This window comes from Diaphorina citri, unplaced genomic scaffold, assembly GCF_000475195.1.
Source record: "Diaphorina citri unplaced genomic scaffold, Diaci psyllid genome assembly version 1.1 scaffold962, whole genome shotgun sequence".
Classification (NCBI taxonomy): domain Eukaryota; kingdom Metazoa; phylum Arthropoda; class Insecta; order Hemiptera; family Psyllidae; genus Diaphorina; species Diaphorina citri.
In genome coordinates this window covers 89,878-110,682 of record NW_007378393.1, presented here as the reverse complement: position 1 = coordinate 110,682, position 20,805 = coordinate 89,878, and the positions used below count along the sequence as shown (strand labels likewise).

At 35.7% G+C, this 20,805-nt stretch overlaps 3 protein-coding genes and 1 long non-coding RNA gene across 5 annotated transcripts in view; 2 read left to right on the top strand and 2 right to left on the bottom strand.

Annotated features, from left to right (window-relative positions):
• LOC103513367 overlaps nucleotides 1-1,444 on the bottom strand; it is a gene marked incomplete at its 3' end in the record, with an annotated part of 4,701 nt that extends 3,257 nt beyond the window's left edge. Inside the window, exon 1 of the mRNA XM_008478191.3 lies at nucleotides 1,121-1,444. Within this exon, the coding sequence (XP_008476413.1) occupies nucleotides 1,121-1,315 (195 nt within the window). The remainder of the gene's footprint in view (nucleotides 1-1,120) is intronic.
• A 3,589-nt stretch (nucleotides 1,445-5,033) lies between these two features.
• LOC113469120 lies at nucleotides 5,034-5,680 on the top strand. The gene is made up of 2 exons (XR_003392639.1): nucleotides 5,034-5,101; nucleotides 5,517-5,680. It is a non-coding gene; the product is annotated as an uncharacterized LOC113469120 (long non-coding RNA).
• Nucleotides 5,681-9,913: 4,233 nt separating this feature from the next.
• LOC103513365 (omega-amidase NIT2) lies at nucleotides 9,914-12,950 on the top strand. Of its 2 annotated transcripts, none has more exons than XM_026826583.1 (6): nucleotides 9,914-10,044; nucleotides 10,663-10,809; nucleotides 10,973-11,157; nucleotides 11,471-11,639; nucleotides 12,043-12,276; nucleotides 12,665-12,950. In XM_026826583.1, the coding sequence occupies exons 1-6, from the start codon at nucleotides 10,008-10,010 to the stop codon at nucleotides 12,751-12,753; spliced, it is 861 nt and encodes a 286-aa protein (XP_026682384.1). In that variant the 5' UTR covers nucleotides 9,914-10,007; the 3' UTR covers nucleotides 12,754-12,950. The 2 variants fall into 2 exon arrangements, with proteins under 2 accessions (XP_026682384.1, XP_017301280.1); XM_017445791.2 differs by lacking the exon at nucleotides 9,914-10,044 and adding an exon at nucleotides 10,253-10,315.
• A 747-nt stretch (nucleotides 12,951-13,697) lies between these two features.
• LOC103513364 (dolichyldiphosphatase 1) lies at nucleotides 13,698-17,595 on the bottom strand. The gene is made up of 6 exons (XM_008478187.3): nucleotides 17,333-17,595; nucleotides 16,725-16,944; nucleotides 16,327-16,427; nucleotides 15,405-15,688; nucleotides 14,743-14,871; nucleotides 13,698-14,394 (listed from the first exon to the last, which is right to left on the bottom strand). Exons 2-6 carry the CDS (start codon nucleotides 16,786-16,788, stop codon nucleotides 14,265-14,267), a joined length of 708 nt encoding a protein of 235 aa, XP_008476409.1. The 5' UTR covers nucleotides 16,789-16,944; nucleotides 17,333-17,595; the 3' UTR covers nucleotides 13,698-14,264.
• Between the last annotated feature and the right edge of the window lie 3,210 nt (nucleotides 17,596-20,805).

Genomic DNA, 20,805 nt, shown 5'->3' with positions numbered 1-20,805 from the left:
CATAAGTGAGAACCCTGCCACTAAAAAAATAAAAATAAAGAAAAAATAATAAAATAAAATAAATAAAAATAAAATAAAAAAAAAGAAACGTACCCAATGTTGTTGCTTGATTGATATTTCTCCGAATTTTCCTCTTTTTGTATGTTCTGATTAGGTACATGTTGAATCCGTGTGTTGTTGTGTAGTGAATAATGAAATTTAGAACTAATTGAATGACAAATAGAATGGAATTTGGGGCCCAAAATTCCACAATACCTATCATCAATGTCCCCTCTGTTTCCCTATCCAATATTTTCTTGGCAGTTTTTTTAGTCCGTCCTTCTTGGCAGTTTTTACTTATTATTAAAAAAATAAAATAATAATAATACATATATACTGTATATTATTAAGTAGGTACATACAATAAACATAATAAATATGTACCTATACTTACCTAGGTATCTACTACATGTTTGAATAAATTGAAAATGTTGGTTTTTCCTCTACTATAAATGGGATTTGTCTCCTAACCATGTACAATAAGAATAATTTTACGTAAGAATCTTGGATCTTGGGTGTCGAATTGTTTCGAATGATTCAACTTGTACAGTCCTACACAATATGTCCATAAGTTCATGTAAAAATCCAACCATACAAGATAGTCATGACTCTATTATTTTGAATTTGATTCAAGATTTGGAATGGAATACAAGCGGACAAAAACATCAAGAAAGTACCTACCTAATTCTATAATCTACAATTCTACATAATTACATTTGTAACTTAAGATGCGACGTTGCCACGATGAGATTTTTGGTAATGACAATTAATGACTAATTAATGAGTATAATGACATATATGTGCCCAACTGGCAACACTTTCACCTCTCCTGCTCGTAGTTTTATTTTTTTCAATTTGGTGCGAAAACTTTCAGTTTAATATTACTTATATTACCTACCATTGAGCAAGGTTTTTACAGTAAAGTCGTATTTTTCTATCGCAATTTTCAGATGGTAATGGTACAATTCGAACAATCTATGTGCCTATAATGCCAGGTAATGTGTCATTTCCCATTACCACCATGAAAATTGCGAACGGAAAATACGCGTTAACTATCCTTGTTTGAGTTTTTTGTGCTCACCTTGAAATACCAAACGGCGCGGCCGTACGGGGTTTGTCCCGAAGGACACCAGGCCCAGTTGACCTCACCAACCCCCCTGTACCTAGGATATGGACAGCAGGGGCCGTAGAATATGGACCCTAGGCCAGACCATGACAGACGTCGCCTGTTACACGTTTCATCCAAATCCGAATCATACAGTTGTTCTGTACTCATCAATTCTTATCACAACATGAAATGTTCTTTTGTCAGCTTTTAAATATTTTTATCATTATTCATTTGTTAGTTTTTACTTAAACATTTTCATTAATTCGTCAACTTTTAAACATTTTCACTATTTTCATTTGTCAGCTTTTAAGTAGGTAAACTTCTGTACTCATCAATTCTTATCACAACATGAAATGTTCTTTTGTCAGCTTTTAAATATTTTTATCATTATTCATTTGTTAGTTTTTAAACATTTTTATTCATTCGTCAACTTTTAAACATTTTCACTATTTTCATCTGTCAGCTTTTAAGTAGGTAAACTTTTTTTATTATTTTTTATCTCGTCAGCTTTTAAACATTTGTATTATTTTTCATTTGTCAGCTTTTAAACATTTTCATTATAGGAACATAAACATCATTATGTGCTTTCAGTTAGGTAGGGGTTGGGTGATACATGTACAGTCGAACTTTAAGTAGGTAAACTTTTTTTATTATTTTTTATCTCGTCAGCTTTTAAACATTTGTATTATTTTTCATCTGTCAACTTTTAAACATTTTCACTATTTTCATCTGTCAGCTTTTAAGTAGGTAAACATTTTTATTATTTTTTATCTCGTCAGCTTTTAAACATTTGTATTATTTTTCGTTTGTCAGCTTTTAAACATTTTCATTATAGGAGCATAAACATCATTGTGTGCTTTCAGTTAGGTAGGTAGGGGTTGGAAGATACACATATAGTCGAACCTGTCTAAGTGAGAATCCAAGGGACGAACAATTTTTTCCCACTTATCCAGGTTTCCCAGTTAAAAAGTGTCCCACTTAGAGAGGTTGCCATTTTCCTATTCCCACTTACTTATAGAGGTAAATCTGAACACTGGTTTGGAGGAAGAGGAATATGCTATGCTTTCCTAGAAATGCCCACTTACAGAGGTCCGCAGAAGGCTCCGGACCTAGGAAAATGGCAACCTTTCCCACTTACAGAGGCTCCGGACCGAGTATCTAGAAAAAGTCATTCCCACTCATAGAGGCTCGATTTTCCCATTTAAACAGGTTTTTTAGTAAAAACTAAAAAATGAAGGGGCCAAGATTTTTTCCCCACTTATTCAGGTTTCCCACTTAGACGGTTGGACTGTATATGATTCATTGTAAACAGACGAAACCTACACTTTGCTGGATTTCATCTCATACCATTCATTTGTCAGCTTTTAAACAACTTTATTATTTCATTTATTTCTGCTTTCAATAAGAGATCTGATTCACTTTAAACTTTGAACAAGTGCAACCCTATACACTTTGCTGAATTTCATTTAAGTAACATTCATTCATTTGTAAGCTTTGAAACTTTTGTTTGTTTTCTTTTTTTTTTTTTTTTTCTTTTGTAGGGAGGTATTTATTTATATTTTGTACTTTCAGTTAGGTAGGAGTAAGTACCTAGGTACTTATATTATGAAGGAGACAGTTATTATGAAGGAGATACAAGGTACCACCTAATTGGTAGTAGAACGATTATACCTACTTGGGTTTGACTGATCTATTATTGACTAGTAAAACCCAGACAAGTGGGTAAATTTATTCATGCATCTAATCTAAACTCCATGATAAATATCACACTTTTCAGAATAGTAGGGAGTTTCGGGGTGATTCCGGAATTAACAAACAGATTTACAAATTAATTACAAATTTGTGGAGATCACTTCGTTACTGGATTGATTTAAGTAATGATTAAATTACATATTATGGTCTTTCAAAGAAAAACTAAACACTTCGCGAAACGAAAAACACCTCTTTTTTCGAGCACGACCCCAATTTATTAAAATTGGGGGTGAGAGAAAATACGCACTCTCTCTCAAGAAGCAAAACGTTTGAAAACTAACGGACAAGAACAGAAAATGTATTTTTAGTCCCAAGTGCAAAATGAACTCGAGTTAACCCATTGGGCCCGAATATCATTTAAAGGCCCCCCGTCTGAGTTTCATGAGTAGACCTTTAGAACATCTTCCCAGCTGTGTGGTGAGGAATACAGCTGAACTCCATACACAAAAGGTCCAATCCGAGGCTTACGTGTAGGGGCAAACAGCCCTAAAGGATGGGTTACGAATCTACGAGTCTATCCAACCATTATTGGTTAGGTTTATATTAGACATCTTCTATATGAACATTATTTCTTACCATTCTATGTCCCAAGTGCAAAATGAACTCGAGTTAACCCATTGGGCCCGAATATCATTTAAAGGCAGGCCCCCCGTCTGAGTTTCATGAGTAGACATTTAGAACATCTTCCTAGCTGTGTGGTGAGGAATACAGCTGAACTCCATACAGCATACACAAAAGGTCCAATCCGAGGCTTACGTGTAGGGGCAAACAGCCCTAAAGGATGAGTTACGAATCTACGAGTCTATCCAACCATTATTGGTTAGGTTTATAATTAGACATCTTCTATATGAACATTATTTCTTACCGTTCTATTACTTAAGTAAAAGTCAACAACTAGGTATTCAACCAAAATATAACGGTAAGAAATAAACTACCCAACCAAACAAAACAACGCTTCCACTGCCGTTCTTTCACCACACCGCCCCGTGTTCCAGACAAACCTTGCAACTTGCATTCCACACTTCGTTAAAGTTACGAATGTTACGATACCTTCATAGGTCAAACTTGGGAATTATACTTTGACGTAGTATTTGAGGAGATAAACCTGGTCCCAAGTGCAAAATGAACTCGAGTTAACCCATTGGGCCCGAATATCATTTAAAGGCAGGCCCCCCGTCTGAGTTTCATGAGTAGACCTTTAGAACATCTTCCTAGCTGTGTGGTGAGGAATACAGCTGAACTCTATACACAAAAAGTCCAATCCGAGGCTTACGTTTAGGGGCAAACAGCCCTAAAGGATGAATCTACGAGTCTATCCAACCATTATTGGTTAGGTTTATATTAGACATCTTCTATATTAACATTATTTCTTACCATTCTATTAAAAATCAACAACTAGGTATTCAACCAAAATATAACGGTAAGAAATAAACTACCTAACCAAACAAAACAACGCTTCCACTGCCGTTCTTTCACCACACCGCCCCGTGTTACAGACAAACCTTGCAACTTGCATTCCACACTTCGTAAGTTACGATACCTTCATAGGTCAAACTTGGGCATTATACTTTGACGTAGTATTTGAGGAGATAAACCTTAACGCTTCCACTGCCGTTCTTTCACCACACCGCCCCGTGTTCCAGACAAACCTTGCAACTTGCATTCCACACTTCGTTAAAGTTACGATACCTTCATAGGTCAAACTTGGGAATTATACTTTGACATAGTATTTGAGGAGATAAACCTTTAACATTTAGGAACGCCGAGATACGAACCAAGGACTTTCAACTCGAAACCACTCATAAGAACATTTAGGAACGCCGAGATACGAACCTAGGACTTTCAACTCGAAACCACTCATAAAGTTCCATGATGCAGTTCTAGATATAACATATAACATAGTGTCTAGTAATAGTAGAGCCATTAGTGTAAGTATTGGTTAATACCACTAATTCCGTCAAGTTATTGTTCCTCATAATTGATTGTTATTAATTTCCAATTAGTACAATCTGTTTTCAATTGAGCTGTCCTTCAAAACATATTGAAGGACGATCACTCACTTGAAACCATTGTAAGTTGAAGATTCATTCAAACGAAAATTTCATAGGGCACTACTTCAAGTGGTACAGAAAAAGAAAGCAGCTGACAATGGAGCTTCTCTTATTGTACTACCTGAGTGTTTTAACTGTCCATATGGAACCAGTAAGTTCTGCTACCAGTCAGTCCAGTCACACACATTCCATTAACCTGTTGATAAATTATTCAGATGTTACCTAAATATGTGTTGCCTGACATTTTATACTTGGTTGGTAGTGTGTGTCTGCCTTGTAAGTGCTAGGCTGTGGGTTTGATTCCTGCCTGGGGTGGATTTTATCCCCAAGGGATAATGTTTGTCCTCAGAATGGCTAGCTTCCTCCTATCCTGTCTTTCTTCTCTCTTTGATTTCAGGATGATAAGACCTTGACAGTTACAGTTCCCTCTGTCAAACATCTCAAAAAAAAAAAAAAAAAAAAAAAAACTTTGATATTCCCCCCTAAAAAAACACAAAAAAAAAAAAAAAAAAAAAAAAAAAAAAAAAAAAAAAAAAAAAAAACGTAATATTCTTTGTATTCTGCAGAATATTTCAGAGAATACTCCGAGGAAATTGGATCTGGAATCACATCTAAAACCCTATCCAATGTTGCCAAAGAGAAGGAAATTTTCCTGGTCGGAGGTTCAATACCTGAGCTTGATAATGATAAAGTGTACAATGCAGCAACTGTATGGAACCCACAGGGGGAACTTATTGCTAAACATAGAAAGGTATAAAAGATAAAACTAGTATTTTTTAGCCAGATAGGTATTAATGTAGAATTTACTCACAAAAAGTCCTTATGGGACCCTGATGATGAAAGACGGAATCAGTCCCAAAATCTAACAAACAAATTTCTTTTTTGAGCTCAACATGTTTACCAAATTTTATTTAAAAAAAAAATCAGACAACTGTTTGGGATTTAGGTGAAACAAACTGTTTTAAAAATTCTTGTGTTAAAACTTAAGTCTCACTTCGTTTTTTCGTGTACAACTATCTACACTGGACTTGCATGTTTACAAAACTTTATGTTTTGTAGGTAGGTATTTATTTATATTTTGTACTTTCAGTTAGGTAGGAGTAAGTACCTAGGTACTTATATTATGAAGGAGACAGGTATTATGAAGGAGATACAAGGTACCACCTAATTGGTAGTAGAACGATTATACCTACTTGGGTTTGACTGATCTATTATTGACTAGTAAAACCCAGACAAGTGGGTAAATTTATTCATGCATCTAATCTAAACTCCATGATAAATATCACACTTTTCAGAATAGTAGGGAGTTTCGGGGTGATTCCGGAATTAACAAACAGATTTACAAATTAATCACAAATTTGTGGAGATCACTTCGTTACTGGATTAATTTAATGATTGAATTACATAGGTATTATGGTCTTTCAAAGAAAAACTAAACACTTCGCGAAACGAAAAACACCTCTTTTTTCGAGCACGACCCCAATTTATTAAAATTTGGGGTGAGAGAAAATACGCACTCTCTCTCGCTAAACTCCATGATAAATATCACACTTTTCAGAATAGTAGGGAGTTTCGGGGTGATTCCGGAATTAACAAACAGATTTACAAATTAATCACAAATTTGTGGAGATCACTTCGTTACTGGATTAATTTAATGATTGAATTACATAGGTATTATGGTCTTTCAAAGAAAAACTAAACACTTCGCGAAACGAAAAACACCTCTTTTTTCGAGCACGACCCCAATTTATTAAAATTTGGGGTGAGAGAAAATACGCACTCTCTCTCGAGAAGCAAAACGTTTGAAAACTAACGGACAAGAACAGAAAATGTATTTTTAGTCCCAAGTGCAAAATGAACTCGAGTTAACCCATTGGGCCCGAATATCATTTAAAGGCAGGCCCCCCGTCTGAGTTTCATGAGTAGACCTTTAGAACATCTTCCTAGCTGTGTGGTGAGGAATACAGCTGAACTCTATACACAAAAAGTCCAATCCGAGGCTTACGTTTAGGGGCAAACAGCCCTAAAGGATGAATCTACGAGTCTATCCAACCATTATTGGTTAGGTTTATATTAGACATCTTCTATATTAACATTATTTCTTACCATTCTATTAAAAATCAACAACTAGGTATTCAACCAAAATATAACGGTAAGAAATAAACTACCTAACCAAACAAAACAACGCTTCCACTGCCGTTCTTTCACCACACCGCCCCGTGTTACAGACAAACCTTGCAACTTGCATTCCACACTTCGTAAGTTACGATACCTTCATAGGTCAAACTTGGGCATTATACTTTGACGTAGTATTTGAGGAGATAAACCTTTAACATTTAGGAACGCCGAGATACGAACCTAGGACTTTCAACTCGAAACCACTCATAAAGTTCCATGATGCAGTTCTAGATATAACATATAACATAGTGTCTAGTAATAGTAGAGCCATTAGTGTAAGTATTGGTTAATACCACTAATTCCGTCAAGTTATTGTTCCTCATAATTGATTGTTATTAATTTCCAATTAGTATAATCTGTTTTCAATTGAGCTGTCCTTCAAAACATATTGAAGGACAATCACTCACTTGAAACCATTGTAAGTTGAAGATTCATTCAAACGAAAATTTCATAGGGCACTACTTCAAGTGGTATAAAATAATTGAAGCTTCTGAAAGAACCCTGGACATGTTCCTGAAATATGATCAGATTTTTTTTTTTTTTTAGGTAAGTACCTGTACCTACCTAATTTAGGTTATAGGCTTATAGGTAGGTAATTATTAGTTGGTACCTGCTTACCTACTAATGACCTATGAACACATGTAAGTAAGTAAGTAAGTATATAATCAAAGAGACACTGATTAGCACTTTTCTGTGCAATTTTAACATCAGCTGGTCTCTTTATGGGTCATCAGAAAGTATTGGGTTAAAGCTCAGACAAAATAAAATGATAACATTTTTCTTCCACTACGACAGTATGACACATAGTGATAAGAAGTCTTATCAGTACCTACAGGGTTGCCAAGTATGTGGGCAATGGGCATTCATTGTTTTTTTTTTCACCTCTCCACCTCTTTCTCTCTTATTTTTCTCTCATTCTTTTTTACTTAACATTTTTCTTCCACTACGACAGTATGACACATAGTGATAAGAAGTCTTATCAGTACCTACAGGGTTGCCAAGTATGTGGGCAATGGACATTCATTGTTTTTTTTTTCACCTCTCCACCTCTTTCTCTCTTATTTTTCTCTCATTCTTTTTTACTTTTTTTTATATGTATTAAGTAGGTACTTACTTAGGTATTAATACTTCCACTTCTTTGTCATGTAAGTTAGTACCTGCCTAAGTGAGTCATTAGCTCCTAAAAAAAATGCAAGTTTATTCCATTCCATTCAAATGGGATGATTCCATACCTAAGCAAAAAGTTTTCATTCATTTGATAGTAGGTAAAGTTAAGAGAATGTCTGAGTCATTGTTTTCATTAGACATTATTTTTCATATGAGTAAGTAAGAACAAAAAAACATTATGAGAAAAATAATGAGGTACCTAACTATGAACATTAATCAGAAATGTAGAAACAAAGAAATCTATCAAAACATTAATTTTCCCTATTATGAATGAAATTCTTGCTGTTGTGTTACTACACTTTATTTGAAACACAGACCGTCTTAGTAGGAATCTACTTACCTATCTTTAATTTCCACCTTTGAAACTTTAAGTAGGATTTACATAAATTATGATGACTACTTACCAGTCAAGATCCTAGTAATTTCTACATGGTATTGCCAATTTTAATAATCAAAATTTCAGTTTCTTTGTTGTGGGTAAAATCTTGAGTTCCACATTAAAGCAAGTACCTACTAGATCAATTATTTTAAATTTGCCACAGTTCAGTATCTTTGATATCAAAAAATATGCTAGGATTTAGTCCCCAAAACCCACTACCTACGTACATAAATTGTAACCCAGGTGCTCCCAATATTTCAATATTATATTTTAGTACAAGAGACAAAGGAGTAGGGGGCAAACCCACAACCAATAACAATAAAATCTTTTTTTTTTTTTTTTACTTACCAGGTTTTCAACATCTAGATTCATATTTTTGTCACCATCATCTGAGAGTTGATTTCCAATGTCACATTGAGTGATATCATGTCTTGAAGTAGATAGATGGAATTTCATTGACTGGGGACTGAATCACTGTAATTAACTTCTACCAAATCAAACAAAACTAGGTGAAAAACTTGCTCGTGATTTAATTACTTTGATTCAAAAATATCAAATTAGCATAGTAGATGTTACAAAACTTACTGATTCTAAGTTGAACACAATCACTTGTTGCACTGAACATTATGACATAGGGTATTTTTATAAAACCAATTTTAATACCTTCTTGGCTGAATTACCTAGGTATTATTTATAATTAAAATGAAAATGAAGTGATGGAAAAATCTGATAAAAGGGACGATACTGTTTAGTTAGCAGTTAATAAATAGAATACTGAAAATGATCTCTAATAAAACTGACATGAATACTGATGTTTTTTACTAGCACTCACCAACTACCTTGTTAGCTCTCATGAACACTGTACCCAAAGTTTAGTCTTGGATGTTCGTGGACTGATATTAAGTTCCATTGTTTTATACTGATAAAAAAAATACACTTCCATGGATTAACCATTAAAATCAAGTCATTAATATTGATTTAAATAAAATAAAATCAAAGAAAGCTCCCACAGTCTCCCAGATTACATTTTTTTTTTTTTTTTTCGAAAGTTTTGTTTTGAAACTTTTCCCAAAACATTTCACTTCGCCAGAGTGCTCTGCTAGCGCTCAGGAAGTTCAAAAGTGTGGATTCCGTTGACACCAAATAGTGAGACCACAAAAATACGCCGGCAACAGATTTTGAAACATGGCGGCCATGGCGCCAAATTTGAATTTGAAAATTGTTTTTGTGTAGAAACTGATAAGGGGGTGATAAGCGATTAGGCCCTTCCCAGTGATGATTTGATTGATAAAGTGGTCTGAAAGCATTATTCTACAACTTATTAATTGCATCAATGTTCAGTCAGATCAGGAAAATGAGCACAGCAAAAAGTAAGTCTTTAATTTTTCATATATTTCATGAATTTTACTGTAAATTTAACCAACAAAAAATTTACAAGTACTGTGTGTGGTCAAGCTTTTGACACCAACTTGGTATAGGTAATGTCTAATGGTCTATCTACCATGCTACTATGACCTTAGTAAATCACTCTGTACAGTCCTAAGCCCCCGTGGACTGTAATTACCCCTGCAGTAACATTATTCTACAACTTATTAATTGCATCAATGTTCAGTCAGATCAGGAAAATGAGCACAGCAAAAAGTAAGTCTTTAATTTTTCATATTTCATGAATTTTACTGTTAATTTAACCAACAAAAATTTTTGTCGTCAAGCTTTTGACACCAACTTGATATAGGTAATGTCTAATGGTCTATCTACCATGCTACTATGACCTTTGTAAATCACTCTGTACAGTCCTAAGCCCCCGTGGACTGTAATTACCCCTGCAGTGGGTATTGGTTTTGTCATTTTATGTTTTTTTCTTTTTCCAGGTTTTAAAATTGCTCTTGTTCAGATGACTGTGGGGAAGGACAAGTACAAGAACTTAGAAAATGCTGTCGCTGCAGTGGGTATTGGTTTTGTCATTTTATGTTTTTTTCTTTTTCCAGGTTTTAAAATTGCTCTTGTTCAGATGACTGTGGGGAAGGATAAGAACAAGAACTTAGAAAATGCTGTCAGGTTTATAAGGAAAGCAGCTGACAATGGAGCTTCTCTTATTGTACTACCTGAGTGTTTTAACTGTCCATATGGAACCAGTAAGTTCTGCTACCAGTCAGTCCAGTCACACACATTCCATTAACCTGTTGATAAATTATTCAGATGTTACCTAAATATGTGTTGCCTGACATTTTATACTTCGATCTAAAAAAAAAAATATATATAAAAAAAAACTAATGTAATATTCTTTGTATTCTGCAGAATATTTCAGAGAATACTCCGAGGAAATTGGATCTGGAATCACATCTAAAACCCTATCCAATGTTGCCAAAGAGAAGGAAATTTTCCTGGTCGGAGGTTCAATACCTGAGCTTGATAATGATAAAGTGTACAATGCAGCAACTGTATGGAACCCACAGGGGGAACTTATTGCTAAACATAGAAAGGTAGAAAAGATAAAACTAGTATTTTTAAACCAGATAGGTATTCATGTAGAATTTACTCACAAAAAGAGTCCTTATGGGACCCTGATGATGAAAGACGGAATCAGTCCCAAAATCTAACAAACAAATTTCTTTTTTGAGCTCAACATGTTTACCAAATTTTATAAAAAAAAATCAGACAACTGTTTGGGATTTAGATGAAACAAACTCTTTGGAAAATTCTTGTGTTAAAACTTAAGTCTCACTTCGTTTGTTCGTGTACAAATATCTACACTGGACTTGCATGTTTACAAAACTTTATTTTACTTTCCCACAGGTGCATTTGTTTGACATTGCAATTCCAGGAGGCATTACGTTCAAGGAGTCTGATGTGCTGAGTCCAGGCAATTCCTTCTCAATGTTCAACAATGGCATTTGTAACATAGGCCTTGGCATTTGCTACGACATGCGATTCCCTGAGCTTGCACAGGTGTATAGGAAAAAAGGTAAATGTTACCCTGTCTTTATCATTTGCTTTTACGGATGGGTATAGCATTTATATGAATCTTTATGTTCTCTTGAAATATTAATAAATCAAAACTTGATAAATTAAAATAATCATTGATTCTTTGAAATCAAGATATCTAATTCTTTGTGAATCGAATAATCAAGTCTTTTGTATTTTATTAATGAACCCTATCAGATGGATTATAAAATCGTTTTACGGGCGTCGCATTGCAAGTTTAGAAATGTATTTTTAGATTAGAAATATACATCCAATTAAAGACGTGACTTATCTCACGTCCTGCTTCGTGTTCAAAATGGGTCACACATTTTAGGATCCAATACATGAACTTAACGAGAAGAAAGGTACTCAAATTGTACTCGCCCATTTTGTCCCATTCCCAGGCTGCGATTTGCTGATCTACCCGGGAGCATTCAACATGACCACAGGACCTCTACACTGGGAGTTGCTGGTTCGAAGCCGGGCCAATGACAATCAAGTGTACGTAGCTGCCTGTTCTCCTGCCCAGGATAAGAATTCAGACTACATTGCTTGGGGACATTCCACAGTGGTAGATCCATGGGCAAACATACTGGCCACGTCTCAGTTTGAAGAGACTATTGTTTATGCTGATATTGGTGAGTGAATTAGGAGGATAGGTTATCGGGAGTGGTACAAAAATCCCACCTCTATCACATTTTAGTTGTTGCTCTTCGTATTTACTATGTCTGTAATTTTGTATTGTATTTGTATTTCCATGTAACATCAGCAAACGTAAATTTTGTATGTTTTAATTGAATTGAAAATTGAATTGGAAACTCATCTGTTTAGCTTTAGGATAAAGTTCGTCTCAGGCGGGAATCGAACCCGCGACCTAGTACTTACAAGGCGGGCAGAGCGTTAACTTGGCTGTTTAACCATAATGGGGGAAAATGAATTTGATGATTCGTGATCTGATCCAATATTTAACTGTACGAGTTTTATACGCAATGGAACCGTGAACTAATGTCTCTGATGTATTTTCAGATTTGAATACGCTGAACAAGGTCCGAGATCAAATCCCGACTGGAAAACAGAAGCGATATGATCTGTATGATGTAACTGCCAAGCTGTAACACCCTGTATAACAAGAGTGAGAACTAAACTGTGATGGAACATCCTGTATAATCCTGGTGGCTCAGTGGTAGAAGTCAGGAAGGACGGCCGTTTTTACCATCAAAGAAAATACGCTCATGTTCATAAAGAAAAGTACAAAATTTATTTGATAAAATACCACTACTATTGAAAACGTATTTTTACAATAAAATATGCGGGAAAAAATATTAAAATTTTAGAATATAAATGTCTATCCTTAAAAACAAAATGGGTCAAAAGTTAGGTACTTGTTTGAAATGCATTGGAAAAGTGAAAGAGGGACACAAATCACAAAAGCTTAGGCTCCATTAAATTATGCTTAGTATAAATATTATTGTGCTTAAATTTTGTACTCTGTCATGACATGCAGAAAATACTACAGAATTATAAGAGCATAAAAATTTGCATGTCTACTTTCCAACATGTATTACAATTGGATTTAGGCCTTATATTTCTAATTGAAGAGTTTTATTAAACTGAAATTAATTGAAGATGGTGTAAAAAAACCACACGTGACTGTAGCAATGGCTGCATCTCATACGTATGCTAAAGATAAATTATTGAAAAATTAGTAAAATATGAATTGAAAATGCACGCTAGATTAACGAGAAGAGGGGTTTGACAGTAGGCACTTAAAAACTGACGAAAATCTTGAAACCTCACACAACGGCAAAATAAGTTTATAAGGAAAAATAAGAGAGAAAAATCTGGTGTGAACAGCACACGACTTATTACATTTGCGGAATACGTATTTGAAAAAAAAATAAATAATAATAATACCTATAATAAAACAACACAAATAATAATTCTGGAGAGAAAAAAATGGAGAAGAATTCAAAATTTTGCAAACAGTACACTGAGTTTTCATTTCACACTTGTAACCATAGCTCAGATAAAATCAAAACCCTTAGGTGGCAGAATTCACCAGCGACTTTTTTCTCGCATTACTTCAAGCTTTCAGTCGACCCATTTCTGGAACGACTTAAGATTTGACTTCAAGCTTTCACATTGCATGAAGGCAAATTCTTTGACAATAGATAGTTCAACAACTAAACCTTTCAGAGATTTCATCATTGACATCAATAAGTTGTCTAGAATGATTGAGATTTCATGGAAATCAAATTGAAAATTCCGGTCAATTCGCCAGTGGCAAAAACACATTGGATACGCCATTTTCTGACGGATCACTGAAGTTAATAAACGTTGAGCGTGGTTGGTATCTGGCCAGATAAACCGTCTGGACCAACAGGGCTCTTTTGGCCCGCCACTCATGGTCTGACGGACGTGAGTGGCGGGTATTAGGTACCTACAACAGAATCCTGGAATATTACCTGTTAAGATTTCATGGAAATCAATTTCCGGGAATTGTCCTTAATGAGATTTCATGGCAATCAATTTCCGGGAATTGTCCTCAATGAGATTTCATGGCAATCTATTTCCGGGAATTGTCCTTATTGGGATTTTCATGCCAACCCGTTTCCGGGAATGGTCCTTATTGAGATTTCATGGAAACCAGTTTCCTGGACCTGGCCCGTGTTTCCTGTCTGCAGTGTGTATATTCAAACCAGAGGATGTTTGGTATTAGCGTGGTGTCTCGGATCATCAACATTTCACTGATCCTCCTGAAATCAAACAGTGGTTCAATCAACTGCAGAACTCAGAAAAAGTGCCCCGAGTGGGACCCTCAATGGCTTGATATAGCCCACAGTGTAATTCATAAACATAGATCTGAGAAAAAGGGCAATAAAACTCAACAAGCTGGGCCCGTCCCTCTGGGAATTTTTTAGCCCGTAGTTTATTCGATCGTGGCTAATGAAAATTAGTATCTACCTGTTTTGTTTAATATTCAGTTTATTATTATTACTCGCACTGCGCGCTCGGGAGGTTGCGTATACGGTCGCGCTGCACGCTCTCGGGGCTTCACGGGGTTGCGCATATGGTCGCGCTTCGCGCTCCCGGGTCTTACTTACCATTGTGTTATCAGAGGAAACAGAGGTGATAGGAAGAGTTGAGTGACAATAAACCAGCCTGTCCCCAGTATGGAGCCTATGATAGCTCCGTACAATATCTGGTTCCATGTATGATACAACAGGTATATTCTGAGGAGAAAATGTGATTTGTTATGGTAAATACATGACATGTACAGTGTACACAAAGTGTTTTTTCAGACACAGGCTTGACACACATAAATAGGTACTTATTTGTATCTTATGAAAATAGTGTTGAAAAATTAACTTTTTCTCTCTATAAAATACCAATACCTATCCACTTTTTTACTATGAATATCTGGGACAACAATCTAAGTTCAAACTTGGTTCAAGTTTAACTCTTGGATTAAGCAGGGCCGTATCCTGTACTGTATGCTCCATTTTGCGCCTTGACCGTATGTCAGACTCCGAAAAATTGAGGTCTGGGGGGCCTGGCCCCCCCCCCCCCCCTTCGAGCTTCATTTTTCTCCTGTACTGGAGGCCAAGCTTTGAAAATTTGGGGCCCCCCCCCCCCGTCTATTAGTGTTTGGACCCTTGCCCCCCCCCCACAAAATCCTGGATACGGCCCTGGGATTAAGCAATCTGATTTACTGTGGTGCTTGCCATAAAGCAATAGGTACAATTTTATGAGTGATTCAACTTACCTGCTGTAAGACACAATACATGTTAGCAATAAACTAGACAGCACAATGAATCCTTTCCAATACGATTCATATTTGTACGTGCTATTATTGTACCGCAGTCTGACGACAACAAAACATAGAATATAGGTACTGAAGAACCACATGAATTGAGCATGAGATGACGGCATTCCGTAAGGTACGGATACCTTGTCTATGTGGTCACGGGCAGGTCTCGGCTCCTGAATGATGTATTTGAGTGTCATGTTTATCATTTCATTCAAGATCAGACCTACAAAAAATGTGACCTGTAATAAATAACAAATTTGATTAATTTCAATGTCCAATGAGACGTAACTATAAATAATGTTCTTATGGTGTTGCATATTCATATGCATCACTCGTATTTTAAGTTTTTTGCTGTATGACTTTGAAACATCCCCCAAGTAAGCGCAACTGATCTATTTCTTTTTTTTAACAATTTTTTTTTTTTTTTTTTTTTTTTTTTTTGTAATTTCTCATATTCTCACGGAAGGAAAAATCTGGTGAACATCACATGACTTTCCTTATGCTATTGAATGATGCTTATTTAAAAGTTCTTTTACCTTAACTCTTACAACATCTCTAACCGTTTAGTCGGTATACCTGAAGACAGCCAAAAATAACCGTTTAGTCGATATAGCTGAAAACCGCCAAAAAGCGGTGAAAATACCGCCAACCGCAGCACCTATCTCAACCAAGTTTCATGTTGCATCCTTGTCACATTTGTGAACTATATACCAAATTTCAAGTCTCTAGCTCATACCGTTCCCGAGATATTGTTAAATTACAGTGAAAACCGCCAAAAAGCGGTAAAGGTCGTAATAATAAAGGAAGGACGGGTTAAAAAGGTAGGATGGGTGAAAGTTTACACATAGGTAAATTGGTAGATAGAGTGGTAACTTACTGTATGCAGATCCCTCCTGAAGAGGATGAGAGTGACAAATCCTATCAATACACCAAATGGTGTCAGGCTCAACAGAGCTAGGAACTTTCCTACGAGATCCCCTGAAATCAATAGACAACGTAAATTATACTAGTGACAGATTTTATATTCTTGAAAAACTTCTGCTTTTCTCTCTTCCTTTAATTATTTCTTTTTTCTCTCTTTCTCCCTCTCTTTGTGATTATTTTATCATTCTCTTTCTTCTTTTCTCTCTCTTCTTGCTTTTTCTAATATCCTCTTTTTTAGCTCTCTCTATCTGGAACAGAATAAATTAGTGACCAAAAAGTGGAGAATGTACGAGCATTTGTTTTTATGGAAACAACCATATATCCTATTAGACTTAATTATACTTCCATTACCTTTTGGATATTCCACATAGGTGATGGTGAGTGGTGTCCATTCTACTGAATCTGTGCTATCCATTTCAATGTTAACTATCTTGACATTTACACGGAGAACATTATTTAGCTGAGACTAAATCTCAATGCTGTTTAAGCAGTAAGCTGGGTAAGCTATGCATACAGATAATCACATGAATGGGAGCTGATTGCCTGGCCATTTTATTCCTTTGCTGAGACACTAGAATGAAATTGGAAAAAAAAGTTAGGTGCATAATATTAGGAGTAATGATAAATAGTCACGACGACCTATGAAGTTATGTTACTTGGATGTTATGGTAGATAAACCATAAATTTCAAACCTCCCAGATTTGACTATTCAAAAGTAATGTTCACATTGGATATTTGGCATAATGGAGCCTTTGAGTGTCCTATACATAATTCAGTGGTTCTCCTTAAGTCCCAGTTTGTCTGATTTCAATAAAATTTCTCATGGGATTTTGGGATTAAAATTAATCCTTTTGGGCCCCCACGAAGGCCCTATTTTTAGCATGTTCTACAGTTTACTGAGCCACCGGTTAAGATGCCCTGTAAGCTAGATGTAATGATGGTACAGAAGAGAATATTACCTGAGCAAATTTAGAAAAATTTCAACTCATTGACTGCAATGGCAAACCCAATTTTCAGCTGTTCTCAACAGATTTTCCACTTGCCAAGTCACCATTCAAACACAAAACTGGCAGTTTTTAGCTAATCTAGCAAAACTTTGTAGATTAGCGAGCAACCTTTTGCCTTTTGTACATTACATTATACATTTGTAGCTTGTCTTCTTGTAGCGATTAGCGAACTAGCGACAGCGATTAGTCGATTACTGCGATTAGCGATTAGCGAAAAACGAAAATAGCGAATGTTTACTTTCTCACGGATGTGGTGTTTCACTGGATAGGGTAAATGAAAAGTGAAGCTTGAAAATTCGTAAAAAATATTTATAGCATTCTTTTTTTTTATCATGGTTAATTTCGGAACATTGAGCAAATAATTAATAGGTATTTAATCAAATTGATTATTAAATAAGAGAGGTCCTAGTTTAATAAATTTCGTATTTTCTGCTAGAAGTAAGAAAGAATCCGAGAAAAAAAATCTTATGATTTTTGACGGCCAACACATGCTGTTACCGTCGCACCGTTGCCAAATCGTGCACATAGTAAAAAATGTAAACAAACCTTATCAAAAACCGCGTCTTTTTCAAAATTTCAAATTTGATTTTCGCATTTTCGGTTTACGCGTTTTTAGTTGGAAAAGCTGGAAAAACGTTGGTTTTCCGACCTTTTCTGTGGTTTTGACGGCTCGCCAGACTGCTTTTCGTTCTGTCTACTGTCAGTGGTGAGACTAAATTTCCACAATCCATATTCAGATCAGTTTTACAACAATAGAAGCTAAAACTAAAACTAACACCTGACACCTGTGAGGATCTGCTGTAAGAAATTAATTGAAGGTACTTACTTACCTAATCAAACTATTAAAGCAGGTATCTATAGGCAATATTTTTACTTTCTACTTTTGGTGGTTCCCCTCTTGTCTCAGATTCTCACCAATTGAAACTTCCAGTAGAAGTTAGACCCTCTGTCCTCTGTGGTTATTCCGAAAAAGTGAAAAGAATGGCGTCATTACTTAAGTATAGCCTTCAAGAGTGTTGGGTATTCTCCATAATCTCCCCTAAAAGTCCTAAAACTTCATTTTAATGAGAGATTATTATTATTATTTATCAGGTTAAATCTGTTAATTGGGACTGGACGATTGGAGATACTAATGTATTAATATTGTTGTTTTTCCCCATCTTTAGGCTCCTCTTCAATTCACAAAGACGACTCATCCACTCAGTCCTTATACCAGTGATGTGAAATCATCAACATCCATCATATTCTCACCTGTACTCTTCATATCCAGATCCATGCCTCTTTGCTCTCATCTCCCATCCTTGCCGATAATACCGATAGTGTAGACTCCATCTTCCTATATCCGTTAGATCGTCATCTCTCACTTAATGTAATCTGGGAGTATCAATGCAAATATTAATGGATCTCGTTCTTATAATATAAGATAAGTAAGATTCTTTCTTTCAACAGCTGGCTTTCTCCTGTCCTAGTGTCAAGTTCAGGAGCTCCCAGAACTGCTGACATAAATATTTTGTTTATTTTGCAAGTTGCTGAGCATTAAAATATCATTTCTCTTACCCATCGTTTATCCACCTACCTACAACCTAATTTATCTACCTTATCCTTGAATATTAAAGTCTGTAAAACTTCGTCAGTTATGAAAGGATTTCGGGTTCGATTCCCAGGGGAGGCATAACATGTTGATTGTGTTTCCTCGTGGTAATAACTCTCTGTTCTCGGGATAACTTTCCTTCCTTGAGTAGATGTGAATAATTTAAAGCTTTTAAACTCGAAAACTTGAGTATCTGACTTGTTAATTATCATACTTAATGATCATTTTAATATTCCTTGTTCCTTGCATTACCTAGCAACAGGGCCGTATTCGCCCCATCCCCTCGGGCTATAATCTTTACTATGGGGCGAACTTGAAAAATTTGGAGCTATGATGTGAAATTGATGTGTGTATCTGTTAAGAAGAGCTTTAACGTGGAACGTTCTCTATTTCTCCCTTTTCTTTCTCTCTCTCTCTCTCCTCTTATTGCGCTCTATCTCTCCCCTTTCTTCCTTTCCCTCTCTCGCTCCCTCCCTCTCTCTCTCCCTCCCTCTCTCTCCCTCCCTCCCTCTCCCTCCCTCTATCCCTCCCTACCGAAGAGTTATTTATATGAGAAAGCTTCGTCTTCTTTCTCTTTGTCTTTAAAGCAATATTATTAGCTAAGAAAAATGTCGAGTTGAAGTATACAGGGTGGAATTATTATCGTGGACAACCCTACTACTTTAGACTCGTCTGGTCTGTGTCGTAGCATGGACATTCCGTAGTATAATCGGCCTCAGATGGGCGATAAGAGACACAATACTACTCACTTTAGGTGCTGAGTCAACACAAGAACACCAGACACCCAGAAACTAATTTTTGCAGTCGAAGAACGAGAGAAATTTCTTTGTCCACCATGGGAATTGAACCGAGCACCTTTTGTATCGTATGGCTGCCTCGGTAACGTAGTGGTCAAGTCCTGTCTTCCTTCTCTCTTCGATTTCGGGACGATAAGACCATAGCAGTTACAGTTCCCTCTGTCAAACCTCCTAAAAAAAAAAAAAACTTATTGGGGAAAAATAGATATAAGTAATATAGGAGTTACGTTCTACTTACATGTCTGTCTCTCTTGCTTCTTCATAGGAAAAATGAATTTTTTTCCCTCTCTTTAAATATTAGTCATGAGTTTTCAGTAGGTGTCTTTACTTACCTAATCAATTTGTACTTAGGTAATTGTTGTACCTTTGTAAAACTTTGGGTCATTAAAATATAATAGGTAACATTAAAATAATAATAAATAAATAATAAAATTAAAATACTTGTAAAATTTAACACATTGTTATTGTGCCTGGGGCCACATATCTGAGTTTAATTAAAAATATAAATATCTAACCCATCAGAAATAGGCTTTTTGCACTTTTCATTAAGATCCTGAATACCTATTAGTAAATCCTTTTGAATAAACATAGCATAAAAAGTGTGGCCCCAAGTATAATTATTTAAATTAATTTACAGTAGGTATAGGCAGGTATTTGTTGTAAATTATCAATTCTTGTCTGCTCAGTGTAACACATTGAAATACATGATTTCAAAACTTATAATTCAATATTCTCTTCCTGTATTTCCTTTCAAATATTCAATTAAACTGAATAGACTTTGTCATCTAAAGCTTCCATTTTTAGTGAATAAAGTGACTGGATTGACCAGTGTGCGTGTGTTCAGCAAGTGCTCGATCATCATGGATAAGTCGACTCAACTGAGTGGAGATTCAGAAGTGATCCTGGTGTTCAAGGATGGAGTTGGCAGAGAAGTGGATTTGTGTGCTCTGGAAGAGCCTGAGGTAAGCATAGTTTGACCATTAGACTGCAGACTTGTACTTAGAGGCTAGAATTGTAGACTAGTCAACAGAGTGTAC